The sequence below is a fragment of the Acipenser ruthenus genome, chromosome 4, assembly GCF_902713425.1.
Source record: "Acipenser ruthenus chromosome 4, fAciRut3.2 maternal haplotype, whole genome shotgun sequence".
NCBI lineage: Eukaryota > Metazoa > Chordata > Actinopteri > Acipenseriformes > Acipenseridae > Acipenser > Acipenser ruthenus.
The window spans coordinates 55,299,035-55,315,352 of NC_081192.1; the positions used below are offsets into that span (position 1 = coordinate 55,299,035).

General features: G+C 40.5%; 1 protein-coding gene across 4 annotated transcripts in view; it reads right to left on the bottom strand.

Annotated features, from left to right (window-relative positions):
- The window catches only part of LOC117399775 (zinc finger protein 704-like), a 122,156-nt gene that overhangs the window by 37,714 nt on the left and 68,124 nt on the right, over positions 1–16,318 (bottom strand). For all 4 annotated transcript variants that reach the window (XM_033999149.3, XM_033999148.3, XM_033999147.3 and 1 more), the window contains exon 4: positions 4,870–5,102. In XM_033999149.3, the coding sequence (XP_033855040.2) occupies positions 4,870–5,102 (233 nt within the window). The remainder of the gene's footprint in view (positions 1–4,869; positions 5,103–16,318) is intronic.

The window sequence follows — 16,318 nt, forward strand, 5'->3', positions numbered from 1 at the left end:
AAGGGAGGAGTCGGTGCGTCCACAGCCCAAAAGGGAGGAGTCGGTGCGTCCACAGCCCAAAAGGGAGGAGTCGGTGCGTCCACAGCCCAAAAGGGAGGAGTCGGTGCGTCCACAGCCCAAAAGGGAGGAGTCGGTGCGTCCACAGCCCAAAAAGAGGGAAGTCGGGGCTTCCACAGCTGTAGGACCCAAGCGGCCAGCAGAGGGAGAATGCCTGCTGGTCCCACCTCCACCAGCAGAGGGAAAATGCCTGCTGGTTCAGCCCCAAGAGCCGGAAGGGGAGGGGTTACAGGCTCAACCCCCTGAAAATTTTTTGGGGGGAGAAGGGCAGGATGCTGGTGTCCCCCAGCAGTCTCTCGCTATGCTGCTGAAGGCAGCACGGCGCGCACATGCCCAGCCGCCACAGCAGAGGGAGCCAGCACCGCCAGGAGCAGAGGAGCTGGAGCTGCCTCTGCCTCCACCACCACCAGGAGCAGAGGAGCTGGAGCTGCCTCTGCCTCCACCACCACCAGGAGCAGAGGAGCTGGAGCTGCCTCTGCCTCCACCACCGCCAGGAGCAGAGGAGCTGGAGCTGCCTCTGCCTCCACCACCGCCAGGAGCAGAGGAGCTGGAGCTGCCTCTGCCTCCACCACCGCCAGGAGCAGAGGAGCTGGAGCTGCCTCTGCCTCCACCACCGCCAGGAGCAGAGAAGCTGGAGCTGCCTCTGCCTCCGCCACCGCCCGGAGCAGAGGAGCAGGAGCTGCCTCTGCTGCCTGTACCTCCGCAGGGAGTACGGTGGCCGGAGCCCCAGAAAGGGGAGCTGCCGGCCACGAAGAAGGGGGAGGAGGTCTGGAGACCACTTTCCCCAGCAGCAGTTTCGCTGCAGGAGTTCTTGTGGCCGGAGCCCCACAGGAGGGAGCTGCCGGCTACGAAGAAGGGGGAGGTCGGGGGACCACCCGCCCCCGCAGCTTTTTCGCTGCAGGACGGGACCAGCATGCTGTCAGCCGTGCCACTACCGGCAGGGGAGCTGACCGCATTGCCAGCCATGGGCCTACTGAAGCCTCCCTTCCCAGCCCGAGACTTTGTCCTGGACTGCTGGGTTTTTAAGGGGGGAGGTGGCCGTTGAGGCCATGTGTGCTGCGCACAAGGGGGGGTATATGTGGCAAAGTGCCCCGCCCCTGTGTGCATTTGTGTGTTCTGTGTATGTATGTATGTATGTTGCGTGTGTAAATGTTGGTGTATAGATTGGTACACGGGATATAAACGGGTCTGTGTTTCACGTGTATTTAAAGTGTAGATTTGTATTTAGGCACGAGGAGAGCACAAATCACTTCACGTGCTGGTTAAATGTAATATGTGAGCACGGGGTTGCACAGAATTAATTCATGTGCTGGGATTCAAGTGAATAATTAATTAGTAATTGAATCCCAGCACAACAGTATAAATAGGCACATTTTTAGTCAGTCAGGGTTGGTGTTCGGTGAGTGGAGAACGAGTGTGGAGAAGGAGAAACTAAATAGTGAAAGAACGTAAATATTATTAGTGTTATCTGCTCACCGTGTTTTGTTCGTCTGTCTGTGCACTGTCTAGTCCGTTTTGTCTGTCTGTTTATTTTGGCGTCAAGTGCCGTGTCCTGTTTTGTATTCCGTTGTTTAAACCTTTTATTTTGTTATTAAACGCTGAGTGCAGCCATTGCACTCAGCTCATCATCACCACCGTCTCTGTCTGTGTTTGAATTCCTTTCTGGTCTGACGCAACCCACTCTGGCCGTCTTTGTGACAACTACACATACAACCCACAAAAAAAATCTGACCAAATACAATGTGAAAAATGTATATATACGGCACTGCATATTTATTATTATAACATCATTATGAAAAAACAATGAAGCAAATTCATGCAGACGAGTTGCGGCCACTGGCCTTCGCCAGTGCAGTAACATAATTATATAGATATATACAAAACAACGACGACAAGAAAAAAATATGCTACAATAAATACGAAGTGACTATTTTCACGGTGCCGTGAAAAGAAAGCTATATTCAATACAAATACATAATCCAGCTATGTAAACGGCACGAAAACGATGTCAACATATTGTATAGACTTTTAAAGTTTGGGGAACATAACAATTATATCAAGTAGATTAATTCAGTAAGTGAAAACATCAGATGAACAATTGACGTATGGCCCTTGCTAGCTTGCTGTTAGCTGCTGATCAGCGACGGTGTTACACTGACCAGTGGTTTAAGTTTGGCCTGCATATTACAGGTGTTAGAACATAAGAACATAAGAAAGTTTACAAACGAGAGGAGGCCATTTGGCCCATCTTGCTCGTTTTGGTTGTTAGTAGCTAATTGATCCCAGAATCTCATCAAGCAGCTTCTTGAAGGATACCAGGGTGTCAGCTTCAACAACATTACTGGGGAGTTGGTTCCAGACCCTCACAATTCCCTGTGAAAAAAAGTGTCCACCACTGGTTACCTCGCTCCGTTTTGAGGTTTCTCCTCTAATGAGTACTTTCTCTTTTCTACATGTTAACCACTCCCTAATCCATGTACATGCATTTCCTTGAATCCCTACTGTGTTCAGTTTGAGAATTAATCTTTTTTGCAGGACTTTGTCAAAAGCTTTCTGGAAATCTAAATAAATGTTACTAGGCATCAGCGCCAGTAAACACTGTACGCACTTCACCACAACCGACAGTGTCACTGACGCTGGCATGCGTATTGGGTGCCATTATATGTAGGGCTTCTGTTTTTCGGGTTTTATTAATTGTATTTTTTGGTGCTTATTTTTATCTATTTGAGTTTTATGTAAATTGTTGTTTTCAGGGCTTTCGTTCTTGATATACTGTATGAAATTAGTGTTTTTCCATTACTTTTCAAAATGCTTGAGCATTTTTTTTTCTGTCAAAATATGTAAAGTAGTAACTCGACAGTACTTGCACACTTTAGTTGTAGTTTCTTTCCTTTGCTGTCTTCCAAACAAACTCCTTATGGTCACAGGCACATTCCTCTGGGGTTTTTGCGTAGGCATTTTTGTACATTTCGGCACAATTCTATTTGAAATCCTCTGTATCTTAACTGTAGTACAGCTTTAAATCCTGCTAATAAGCCTCCATCCTAATTGTAATCTAGTTTAAATCTTGCAAGCATAAAAAAGGCCAACAAGATGCTCGGATATATAGTGAAAAGTGTTGAATTTAAATCAAGGGAAGTAATGTTAAAACTTTACAATACATTAGTAAGACCTCACCTAGAATACTGTGTTCAGTTCTGGTCACCTTGTTACAAAAAGGCTGCTGTAGAAAGAGTGCAAAGAAGAGCAACCAGAATTATCCCTGGTTTAAAAGGCATGTCGTATGCAGACAGGCTAAAATAATTGAATCTATTCAGTCTTGAACAAACAAGACTACGCGGTGATCTGATTCAAACATTCAAAATCCTAAAAGGTATAGACAATGTCGACCCAGGGGACTTTTTTGACCTGAAAAAAGAAACAAGGACCAGGGGTCACAAATGGAGATTAGATAAAGGGGCATTCAGAACAGAAAATAGAAGGCACTTTTTTTACACAGAGAATTGTGAGGGTATGGAACCAACTCTCCAGTAATGTTGTTGAAGCTGACACCCTGGGACCCTTCAAGAAGCTGCTTGATGAGATTCTGGGATCAATATGCTACTAACAACCAAATGAGCAAGATGGGCTGAATGGCCTCCTCTGGTTTGTAAACTTTCTTATGTTCTAAGCAGAGTCTCCAATAGAAATGTAGGAATGTGCTGTCATTCAGTAGTTGGGGCTGGTTTAAAGTACTGAGAACGAATCAATAATAGATGCATGTCAGGAAGGCGGGACATTGCCCAGCAGCACTGGGAAATGTATGTATTATTATTTTTGTAGTAGGTTTTATTTTTTAATGGGAAAAGGGTAAAGTCATTGTGAATTGATTAACCATTTCCACAGTTTTTCCGGTGTTTATTGGCTATACACCCATTTAATTTTTTTTTGCATTGGGGATGTTTTATACCGAAAATCAGAAGCCCTAATTATATGATAGAGTGTTTTTGTGTATGACCCCTCCCATGTGTATCATAACTCCCCCCCTGCCGGGAACGAACGTCCCGCTGAACAGTTGGCAAGTATGTTAATAATAGCAGCTCCTATACAATGTAAACTACTTTCTTTGTAGAAAAAGGTTTTCACATTGTATCCCAAAATAAATATAATATTTTACATACATATCCTTAGGTAAATAAAAGGTAAATATTTATGAGTGGTGTTCTGATGTGGGAACTTATAACGTTAGAACCTGATACATTTCTGGAGATGGACATGATCGTTCACTCTGGGTTCAAGCAGTAAAAGTTCAAGAATGATATACATTTTTTGGGTTGTTGTAAAATTTTACTGTAGGTTGCATAAATACACACAACAAATGAAACGTCGTTTGCGTTCTGGTATTCACAAGCTTCAGTGTGTGACATCCATTTGAAACACTGTGTTTCAGTAGTAATCTGTAACAAACCAGTTACGCCATCAGACCGGCATATCGCATTGACTTCAGTTTTACCGCGAAGAGTACCGCGCCATATTTTGAAATTTTTAAAGCTGGCTGTGGCTACCACTGAAGGTGCATCTTTGTCAAGATTGCTACAATATAATTGTTTTAATATTCAATCCAGATACTGAAAGAATGTGCCGTTAAGTAAAAGGACGGTAAAACTTGTAAGTCAAGCAGATAAACCTTTATCAGAGTAATGTAAAAGGAAACTAAGAAAAAAATCAGTTTTTTATATGCACAATGGAAAATCCTCTTTAAAAGAAAAGAAATATAAGTACATAAAATAAGTGCATAAAAACTATTTATTGGAGGTAGAAAAGCACACCAACCTTTCTTTTCCTGGGAATTGGTTCGTTGAACAACAGGTCGCTTGCATCTGCCTCGTCAATGCCATCATCTGTCTGGCTGGGGATGCGGAAGGGTTTGCAACTGTCAGTAGACAGAGGTGGCGAAGGGGTGGATGGGTTGGACAGGTCACTAGGGGCACACCAGCTCCAGTAGCCACTACTGCTGTAACTGGAGGTGGTGAAGCCTCCTTCTTTCCAAGATCCATTTGTGCCATCTGCAAAATGGCAAACGGTAATAAACTGTTATCTATTATTTTATGGCTGCAATAAAGTATAGGAGCACCACAACATGTGGTTACCTCAGTGTATTCACACATTCCCATCTCTAAACATAGAATTTCTCAGTATATGTTGGAGACATCAGTTTTTAGGTTTTTAGTTTATAGGAGTTCCCCACAGGAAAATACAGATTGATCTGTTCTCTCACCAATCTTTTCGATCATTTTGATATATACAAACCAGTAAATATCAATGCTGCACATGTTATCACATACATAATTGCATACATATGAGCAAGAATGATTTAAGTATTTTTTTACATCTTACACAGAAACATGCTACAATGTACTTGTGTGGCACACAAAAAGTAAATGGTTAAGAAAAAAATGTGAAATGGAATTGCTACAAAAACACATTTAAAGGGAAAACAAATGTAATAATCATTATGTTTTTAATAGGCCAGTTAAAGACTGAGTAAGGGGTGGGGGGGGGGGCGCATGGTTAGCGCTGCTGCCTCACAGCTCCAGGGTCCTGGGTTCGATTCCGGCCTCAGGGGTCTGTCTGAGTGGATTTTGCATGTTCTCCCCGTATTTGCGTGGGTTTCCTCCTACAGTCCAAAGATATGCTGGCTAGGTGGGTTGGCCTCTCTAAATTGCCTCTTAGTTGCCCTGCGATGGACTGGCGTCCCATCCAGGGTGTAGTCCTGCCTTTGCGCCCTGTGTCTGCCAGGTTAGGCTCCAGATCATCACGACTCTCTATAGGATTAAGCGGTTACAAATAATGGATGGAAGACTTCAGTAATTTTGAGTCTTGTTCCCGTTAGTAGGTGGCAGTGTAGGAACAAACAGCAGTGACCTCAGGTCAGACTGCATGAAAATAAAGAAGGCTGCTGTATTGTGTTCTGTAAAGTTCAAGCATGTTTTTCTTTATGTTATTACAGCAGTGGCGAATGGTGGCCAAAAGAAATGGGGAGGCAGAAAAATGGCAGAGGGCTTGGGGTCCCCTTAAGACCCCAGCAGCAGTAGAATCTTATTATTGTATTCTGACTGACAACACTTTTGATATTATTATTATTATTATTATTATTATTATTATTATTATTATTATTGTTATTATTATTATTGTTGTTGTTGTTGTTGTTGTTAGGCTTCCAGGCCAGAATGGCTGGGAAGCCTATTGTTATTGCTGGGATTATTATTATTAGGGGTCCAAGCAACAAAGTTGTTAGATCTAGATTTATTATTATTTATTTCTTAGCACTTATTTTCTTAGCATTATTTATTTCTTTAAGCAACCTAAATCAAAACAATGCAGCACTGACTTTGCCCTACCCCCTGCTGTACAGTACAGGTCACAGAAAAGCCAGTACAGACGCACTGATAGGCTGATTAAAACATCGTTGTCATTTGAACAGTAAACAAGAACATTAACCGCTTTGGAGATTTTTTTTGTAAATATCATTTATCTAAGGATGTGTTTTTTTTTTCCTAAGTGCAATGCACACAGGACGGTGAAGGAACAAAAAAAGCCTATCTACAGAAGGAAGACACACGTAGTTTGCGTTGCTTGCGTTATGCAGTAGTTCATTTAAAACAAGGTTTCTTTTTTTCTCTCCGTACTTGTCCGGTGTTGTAACCAATTCAGTACCCTCTCAGAAATCTGTAAAATATGGTAAAATACGAGTGATGTGCAATCATTTACTAACTTTTTCGATAGGACGGCATGATATATTTGTGATGTGTATAATTAATTATAGTTTGTTTTCATTAAAAACGTCTTTGATATGCGCAGCTAAAACAATCTTTAAATAATGAATGCTTAATGTATTAACTATGCGACCTACCTGTTTATAAACGATTGTGCCGATTTCCAAGGAGCCTATTTTTTATATATTTTTTGGATTTCAAAACTTGAAAGTTGGAAGTAAATGATCACGAAAGTTTTCACGAATGTTGTTGCTCTGTGGCTTGTGCTGTTATGCATTGGCGCCTAAAAGAGGTGAATTTTGCGGTGACCCCTCAATTTCACGATTTAGGTAGACCCCTACTTATAACTACTTAGAAAGTTTAGATAACACCATTGCACAAAAAACTGTGAAACTTTGCTGTATAACACTACCCTATGAGAAGTAATGCCCACACTTGAATGAAGTTGATTGGTCACATGGATGGTGGCCAATGGATAAGCGTAAATTCCATTATAAAAACTAGGAAGCCATAAAGTTGCTTACAACTAGTTATTATTATTTTATTATTAGGGGTCCAAGCAACGAAGTTCCAGGAGCCCTACTGTAATTATTAGGATTATTAGGCTTCCTAGCCGAAGGCTCAGAAACTTGCAAAAATTGGTAGGTTGGTAGATGGGACTGTGTACCAGAAACCAAAAGAAATGTCGTAGGTCACATGGCTCGGCAGCCATATTGGCTTTTGTGGAGATTGTTAAAACGTCTACGAATCGAAAACAACTTATTGCAGAGTTCTGAAACTTGTTTAGAGATAGTCCAGCATTAACTGTTGTTCATAAGAAGCTGGTTTTTTGGTATAGCGGCCACGTTGGATAACATCATAAAAATACAGTAAAAACGTAAAATCATCAAAAAAAACACCTTCTTAGAAACGGCTTATTCGATTGAAGCGAAAATTGCTATACATGATCTAAGTATGGTTGGCTTTTACGCTTGTTCAATGGAAGTTGCTATTGCCGCTGATTGCAAACGCTTTAAGATTTTTTGTTTTGCTTCATATAGCACATTGACAGCGTTCATAGGATATGTACAAAAACGAAGATTTACTTTCACATAGCAGAAGAAGGAAAAATCACACAAGCGAATTCATACTGTATTTACGTTTTTTGGGGTAGATTGATTCGTAACGGTGATTGAACAAGAATATATTCAGGCTGTCTTTACAGTGGATTAAGACACGTGTATTGACCGGGGGGGGGGGGGGGGGGGGGGGTAAAACAGTGACGTCACCATATAATATTTTATATAGTATTTTACCTGGCCCATATATATATATTTTTTAAGGAGACCAAATTTTAAAAGCTAGGAGCCAGATGCCCATAAGAATTTTGGCCAACTTTGATCCCTGACTAAACAGTACATTTCTAATAAGATAGTGGAAATCCTTTAAGCAACTAATGTACCGTATAACTGGACATTTCAGCTGGTATTAAATCTGCAGATTTCCTACCTTGGTAGATTTTGACGGTTTTTGAATTGGCATTTATCACTTAGCACGTTCACAAAGAACAATTTCAGTTTTGTATTTCGACTTTTAATTTAAAAAACATGTTTACTTAATGAAATTAGTCTGCTAAAACAGAATCTAATTTACAGTAACTAGTTATAACATCTACAATGTCATTGCAGCAACTTGGAGAACAACAAAGGCCTTCTAAAAATGAGTTACAATATTTATCGTTCTTATATGGCCCTTCCATTTTAAGATATCAGTAATTGGAAAGGATCACTAACTGCAGTACACTTTAAAGATAGGCATTTGCTAACTCTCAGTTGTAAAACCTAGGCCTATCTATGGTATCTTAACATAACACAGTGGAATGATCACAGTATTGTGTAGTAATTGCAGGACAGTAGCCACGTGTGAAAACTTTAACAATAAAGCCAAAACTAAAACGCTTTAAATTTAAAACTGGTTAATAGACTAGCAAGCACTGGCAAAATCATCTATTTTATATGGTGCAGAACTAATTTATTTTAACATATTGTTTAGGGACTTTGCGATACCTGCACAGTGTATCTACACATATCAAGAATAACAATCCAAAGCAAATTTGCACCATTGTTACAGATTTTCGAACAAGTCTGGCTTAAACAATTTTGTCTGCTACTTAATTAACTCCTTGTAAAAATAAATAAATAAATAAATAAACACCACAAACTGCTTAACCTAAAAAAAGAACAGTCCTACAGTACTGTACCACAGTAGCAGGCGCAGTTTACACAGCCTCAGAGTTTTTTATTGCATCATAAATTCCAGATTTCCTAAATCCATTGATGGAAATGTCCGGTCTGCTTTTAATTTTTTTAAGCAAACTGGCTTCAACACTCACTGCCATTCTCATATTCACTTTGCCAGCCGACACATTCTATCCCTTGTCCAGCGCGTCTGTCAGAGGGCGGGATCGCACACTGTATGCCACACTCTGATTGGTGGAAGTATTATTGGCGATCCAATCCAAACCGCCAATAAAGCCGTTATACGGTATGTCAAAGAAAATATTAAATGAAGGTTGGTGTTTCTTATGCGTTTCATTTAAAACCGGACATTAGGGCGTCCGGGTTTCTTATTCCTCCACCCGGACACAGATGCCAATTCCCAGACTGTCCAGGTCAAACCCGGACAGGTGGCAACCCTAACTATTAGAAGAAGAAAAAAAAAAGGAAATATCACTGTACTTTGCATAAACCAAACCAGAAAGAAAATATATGTTTGGACTTTACCTAGAGGGTGGTGTAAGTTCGCCAGCTTATAATTCTTGGAACCAGTGTTAGACTGGGGGGTGGACACCGTCCACTCACTGGTGAAACGCATTTGCTCTAAACAGGCACTGCCTCCCTGTGTTCCTAGCAAGATCTCTCGATATGCTGAAAATAATTGTGAAAGCGCATAATAACGCAACATTTGTTTAATAGCATATCAGTGTTTACAAATACACTGCACGTGTTTTACTATAAGCTATAATATAAAGCCTTCCATTCACAAATTGTCGTGATGTTTTTTTATTTGTGATTTGATATTTTGTCAGATTTTTTCATTTTTTTCTTTCTTTTTTAAATTTTATGCATACAACTTAATACGATGGCTGTGTGCTTTATTGTGTGTTGTATAGGTATAATTCACAATATATTTTGGTAGCCTCCAGGGTTGCTTTTTTTTGGTGCTTTGATTAAGTTGTTTTGCAATTTTTATTTTGGTGTACTTTGTTTTATTTTTTATTTTTATTATGATTTGCTAAAAGCATTTATTTTCGGAAATAACAGCACTCAAATACAGTAGACTACAGTAAGTTTTGGTTTTTGTAAAATAAAAGCATTTAGAATCTCACTTGAGCAACGCATAAACCTTCAACATATTACATGTAGGTTTAATGTTAGACTAATACATATAATGTAACTTAATAGTAGATGTCTTGTGCACCTAAGATTCAGGTAATGCAGAAGTGTAATCCGGTCCCATTATAGACAGAGCTCTTCAGCGCAGCAGCAGATAGTGATTGAGGAGCTGAATCAGTGGCAGTGTTTACATGCAAGTTTTAATCGCGCTACTATAGTGCATTCATGACGTGTCACGCGCAAATGACGCATGATTGTGCTTGTTCCAAAAGTGCACGGCATAAAAAGTGTGTGACTCAAGTGTCATTACACTTTGGTAAAGCACGGTAAAGTGCGCGCTAATTGGCCTAATTAGTCCCATAGCAACAAACTCCACAGTCGTGCAAAATACTTAACGATAGACTTTCATGAAATAACACGATACCTCCTCCATTTTCCCTATGTAAAAGAACGCTCTTCTCTGGGATACGGTCTTTCTGTCCTCCTCTGTAGCGTAAGTAAGATTTTCCTTATCCCAGTCTTACTAATACAAATCAGTTAAATATCCATCCATCCATTATTATCAATCCGCTTCTCCTGATGAGGGTCGCGGCTAAATTATATATAAATTGCATATAGAGATGTTGATTTATAACATTATTTATTCATTTCAGTGTATTATGAACGATGCATGAGAACTACTAGATCGTTATGACCAGCATTATTATCATAATAATAATACTATGAATAATGCAGCTTTTTTTCCCGCAGGATGTTTCACGCTTCCACCCCTTCTGACAGCAGCAACACCAGCTCCGCTGGACGGATGAGGAAACTCGTTCCTCCTCCAAATTATTGCGGATCTGGGGGTTATGGATGAACTGGATCGACCTCGCCAAAGAAATGCCACCATTTTCACCAGTATTACCGGTGCTCTGGCTGAACTTGGTATGAATAGAACGCTCCTGCAGGTACGAGATAAATTCAAGAAACTGAAATATCTGTACCTGCAGGAGAGAAAACGCCTGCAGTCCTGCGGTCAAAGCTCAAGGTCCCAATTTCGGTTCTGGGAGGAAATGCACCGGTTAATGGGTGACCGGCCAGTGGCAGTGGCATCGGACCATTTGCTGGAATCCTCATCCTCCCAGACGTCCTGTGAAATACCAGCCCCATCAATACAATATGGTAATTGCGCCAGCCATCATTTACTTTTCTAAACTAAAATATGCTACCGCAGTAAAGTTAGCTTGACGTTTGATATTCGACTCAAGCTAACCCGACATGAATGAAAATGGCTGTATCTCGCCAACCACAGAAGCTAGAGTGCTCAAACCAACTTTAATTTAAAGGAGACCAATTGTGAATTGTTTCTCAAGCTCTCCTTTACATGTGAATCAAACAAATAAATTGTGAAAAACAATAACATACCGCATATACGCACACAGCCTACCTTACACACGTAAAATGGCTTTATCTCCTCAACCACTGCAGCTACAGTGCTCAAACCAACTTTAATTTAAAGGATGCCAAATGTGAATTCAGTAGTTTGGGACAAACACCAATCACAAAATGTTTTAGTACAAATATTTATTGTGGAGAATGCAGAGTATGCGATTTTACAGAGAAGTATGTTGTATATACATTTGGCATCAAACCTAACTTGGTTTGAGGGCTCGCTGCCTGGCCTACTGGACGAGGCTGAGACCCCCAAAAAGTACAAGCCGGTCTCAATGCCACGATTAGTATTGAATATAAGAGAAAGAGAAAAGGGGCTTTAAAGTTTTATCTAAAACAGGGAGGAGTAGCTGGAGTGGATGAGAGGCACCAAGAGAGTACGTTGATGGTGATAGGTAGGCAAGCAGGGGGAGAAAGAGATTCTGAATGTTAAAGACCTTTCAGGATTAGTGAAATTTGTGAGTTACCGAGTGTAGAGCTGGAACGCCGAAAATGAGTTTGTAGAAAAACCGGATGTCGGAAATTGAAATTTTGATGCAGGAAACTCTTATAGCTCTATTCTTAAGGGACATAATATAGGATGACACTACGGGCACTGAAAATGATGGGAAGGGAATGTTGAATGCAAAGTGACATTTTAAAGCAATTCCAGGATGACCAGTACATTTGCAGTGAGTGATGCTGATAAGAGTTGTTTCTTGAGCCTGCAGAATCAGGGAATGCAGCGGGTGGCTCACATGAATGTCAGGTTTGAAAAGGGAGGAATCTGAGCTGGCAGGAGGTCGTCTTCGGGAGCTAATGCTCTGAATCTCTGCGATTATATTCAGGTGGCCAAGAATGTGTTGAGTTCTGAAAATGAACTGATGAGTAACAGATAAACAGGTAATCCTTCTGAATATTCTCATTATATGGTGGGAGGATGAACAACCTTGTTAATGATTTGTCTGAATGACTGTAGCTGAATTATCTGAGCTGAGAATAATGGATTTTTGAGCCAAGGAAGACTCCCAAAAGGAATGCGGCTACAGCAAATGGATACATTTTGCGCAATGACGAGGAGTGATCGGGTATAGGAATGATGCTGAATTCGTCAGGCCATGGAGCAGGAAACCATTTTCCCTTGTAGTATCCTCCAAAGCCAAGAGAGGGAGCTGCATCTGTGAACAGTTGAAGGTCTTCGTGCAGCAGGAGACAGTCGTCGTAAAAGAAAGTAATGCCGTTCCATTCTTTTAGTAGGAGCTCCCACAGGGGGAGTTCCTTGCAGCAAAAATGATCCATGAGTATGACATCGTTGAGGGAATCGACAGGAAAAATCAAATCAAGAGAAGGTAGGAGATGAAAGCTCTGCCTTGAGGAATTATCCTCATTGTGTACAAACTGCAAAGTATATGACATAGTTTATTTAAATTTCCAGAAAACTTTGACAAAGTCCCGCATAAAAGATGAATTTCTCAAACTGAACGCAGTAGGGATTTGAGGAAATGCATGGATTAGGGAGTAGTTAAACATGTAGAAAACAGAAAGTACTGATTAGAGGAGAAACCTCAAAATGGAGCGAGGTAACCAGTGGTGTACCACAGGGATCAGTATTAGGTCCTCTGCTATTCCTAATCTACATTAATGATTTAGATTCTGGCATAGTAAGCAAACTTGTTAAATTTGCACACGACACAAAAATAGGAGGAGTGGCAAACAGTGTTGCAGCAGCTAAGGTCATTCAAAATGATCTAGACAGCATTCAGAACTGGGCAGACAAATGGCAAATTACATTTAATAGAGAAGTGTAAAGTACTGCGCATTATAAAAATCATATGGAAGATACTGAAATTGAAGAAGGAATCTAAGAAAAAGACCTAGGAGTTTAAGTTGACTCAGCAATGTCTTCATCTAGACAATGTGAGGAAGCTATAAAAAAGGCCAACAAGATGCTCGGATATATTGTGAGAAGTGTTGAATTCAAATCAAGGGAAGTAATGTTAAAACTTTACAATGCATTAGTAAGACCTCACCTAGAATATTGTGTTCAGTTCTGGTCACCTTGTTACAAAAAGGATATTGCTGCTCTAGAAAGAGTGCAAAGAAGAGCAACCAGAATTATTATTATTATTATTATTATTTATTTCTTAGCAGACGCCCTTATCCAGGGCGACTTACAATCGTAAGCAAATACATTTCAAGTATTACAGTACAAGTAATAATACAATTAAGAGCAAGATAAATACAATGACTTTGGTTCAAGCAAGTACAAGTGTGACAAAATACAATTCAATAATACAGCAGATAACAGTGTCAGTGACAGTTACATCAGGATATGATTAAATACAAAATACTACAGGTTAAACACTTGGCAGATTACAGTACTCTGAAGTACAGGATTAAATGCAGTAAAATAGGGGGCAGATAAGAGAAAGTAAAGCACATTTAAGGAAGGGTGATAAGTGTCCCAGGGGAAAAACAGAGGAGTTCTACAGGTGCTGTCTGAACAGGTGAGTCTTAAGGAGGCGCCAGAATGTGGTCAGGGACTGGGCAGTCCTGACATCTGTAGGAAGGTCATTCCACCACTGCGGAGCGAGGGTGGAGAAGGAGCAGGCTCTGGAGGCAGGGGAGCGTAGAGGAGGTAGAGCCAGTCTTCTAGTGCAGGAGGAGCGGAGAGGTCGAGTGAGGGTGTAGGGAGAGATGAGGGTCTGGAGGTAGCTGGGTGCAGTCTGGTCAAGGCATCTGTAGGCTAGTACAAGAGTCTTGAACTGGATGCAAGCGGTGATCGGGAGCCAGTGGAGTGAGCGGAGTAGTGGAGTTGCGTGGGAGAAGCGAGGCAGAGAGAACACCAGGCGGGCAGCGGAGTTCTGGATGAGCTGGAGCGGACGGGTGGCGGACGCAGGGAGGCCAGCCAGGAGGGTTTAAAAGGCATGTTGTATGCAGACAGGCTAAAATAATTGAATCTATTCAGTCTTGAACAAAGAAGACTACACGGTGATCTGATTCAAGCATTAAAAATCCTAAAAGGTATAGACAATGTCGACCCAGGGGACTTTTTTGACCTGAAAAAAGAAACAATGACCAGGGGTCACAAGTGGAGATTAGATAAAGGGGCATTCAGAACAGAAAATAGGAGGCGCTTTTTTACACAGAGAATTGTAAGGGTATGGAACCAACTCCCCAGTAATGTTGTTGAAGCTGACACCCTGGGATCCTCCAAGAAGCTGCTTGATGGGATTCTGGGATCAATACGCTACTAACAACCAAACGAGCAAGATGGGCTGAATGGCCTCCTCTCGTTTGTAAACTTTCTTATGTTCTAAGCAGAGTCTCCAATAGAAATGTAGGACGTATGTTCTTATGTTCTTATGTCCACGTGGTAGATGCAGCTTTTATTTATACAAATATTGTTAAAAATAAAATAAGCTTGGAAATGTTAACTGTTTGTTAAAATGTATAAAGAGTTGAAAAATCAAATAAGTTTTGAAAATAAAATGAGCAGTAAAATGGTAAACACAAGGTTACAATGTGTGCACTTTAAAATGAAAAACAGTTTAAAAGCGGAGAAATGTTAAAACGTGCAGAGAACAGAGAAGCATGTTTGTTGAAAAAAGACTAAAAACATGTTAAAACACTTCTTAACCAACACATAAAAAATAAATACATACACAAATAAACAAATAAAATGTGAGACCCTATATACATTGTTAAGTTAACATTTTAAAAAGCCTTATTGCATTATTTATTTTACACAGCTGGATGTACAAGCACGTGTAAAGGCAACACACAGCGCTTCTGGAATATCCCTACAAAGTGTCTTGAGTTTAAAACCTTAAGCCCAATAAAAATAAAAATAAATAGAAACCTTGACTATCGGCAGTCATATTTTAGACAATTTCCAACTTTGTTACAATGTATTTGCTTAAAGAAAAAACATTTTTAAAATAAAATGCTACAAACCTTAAATGTGTCTGTGTGTGTCTGTGTCTCAGGGAAAGAGAACACTGTTGTACACTAAACTCTGCCCTGCAGGAGCCAAGGGCATTGCTCGAAGATAAGAAATGAGGGGCCTGCAGCACTAGCTAACAGCGTCCCTGGTCATGTGCTGAGGACGTCGTTGGTTTGTTCAAAGATAAGAAACGGGTCGCGTGACAGAACCAATGGCGAATCGTTGCAGTAAATGGTAAAAAGAAGGTTAAAATGCAGTTACTTAAATGAAAAACAATTTAAAAAGAGGAGAAAGGTGAATTGTTAACACGTGTAGAGGCTGCATGTCCAGAGGTATGTTGCCCCGATACAGAAGGATGCAACACAGGATGGCATTAAACAGAGAAGCGTATGTTGAAAAAAGACTACAAATGTGTTTTAAAATGAACAAGGATCAGATGCTGTATGTACATAGCTAAACAGACCAATACAGAAGTAAAGCGACACAGGCTGGTCTTAAACAGAGAAGCATGTCTGTTGAAAAAAGACAATGTTTAAAATAAGGTACAACCTGTTTAAGAAATGTACATGCTTAACCCAACACATAAATAAATAAAATAAGAGACACTGTATACATTAAGTTAACATTTTAAAAACCTTATTGCATTATTTATTTTACACAGCTGGATGTACAAGCACGTGTAAAACAGCATGGTCAGCTTCTGAAATGTCCGTACCAAGTGTCATGAGTTTAAAACATTAAAATGCCCCAATAAAAAAATAATACAAACCTTG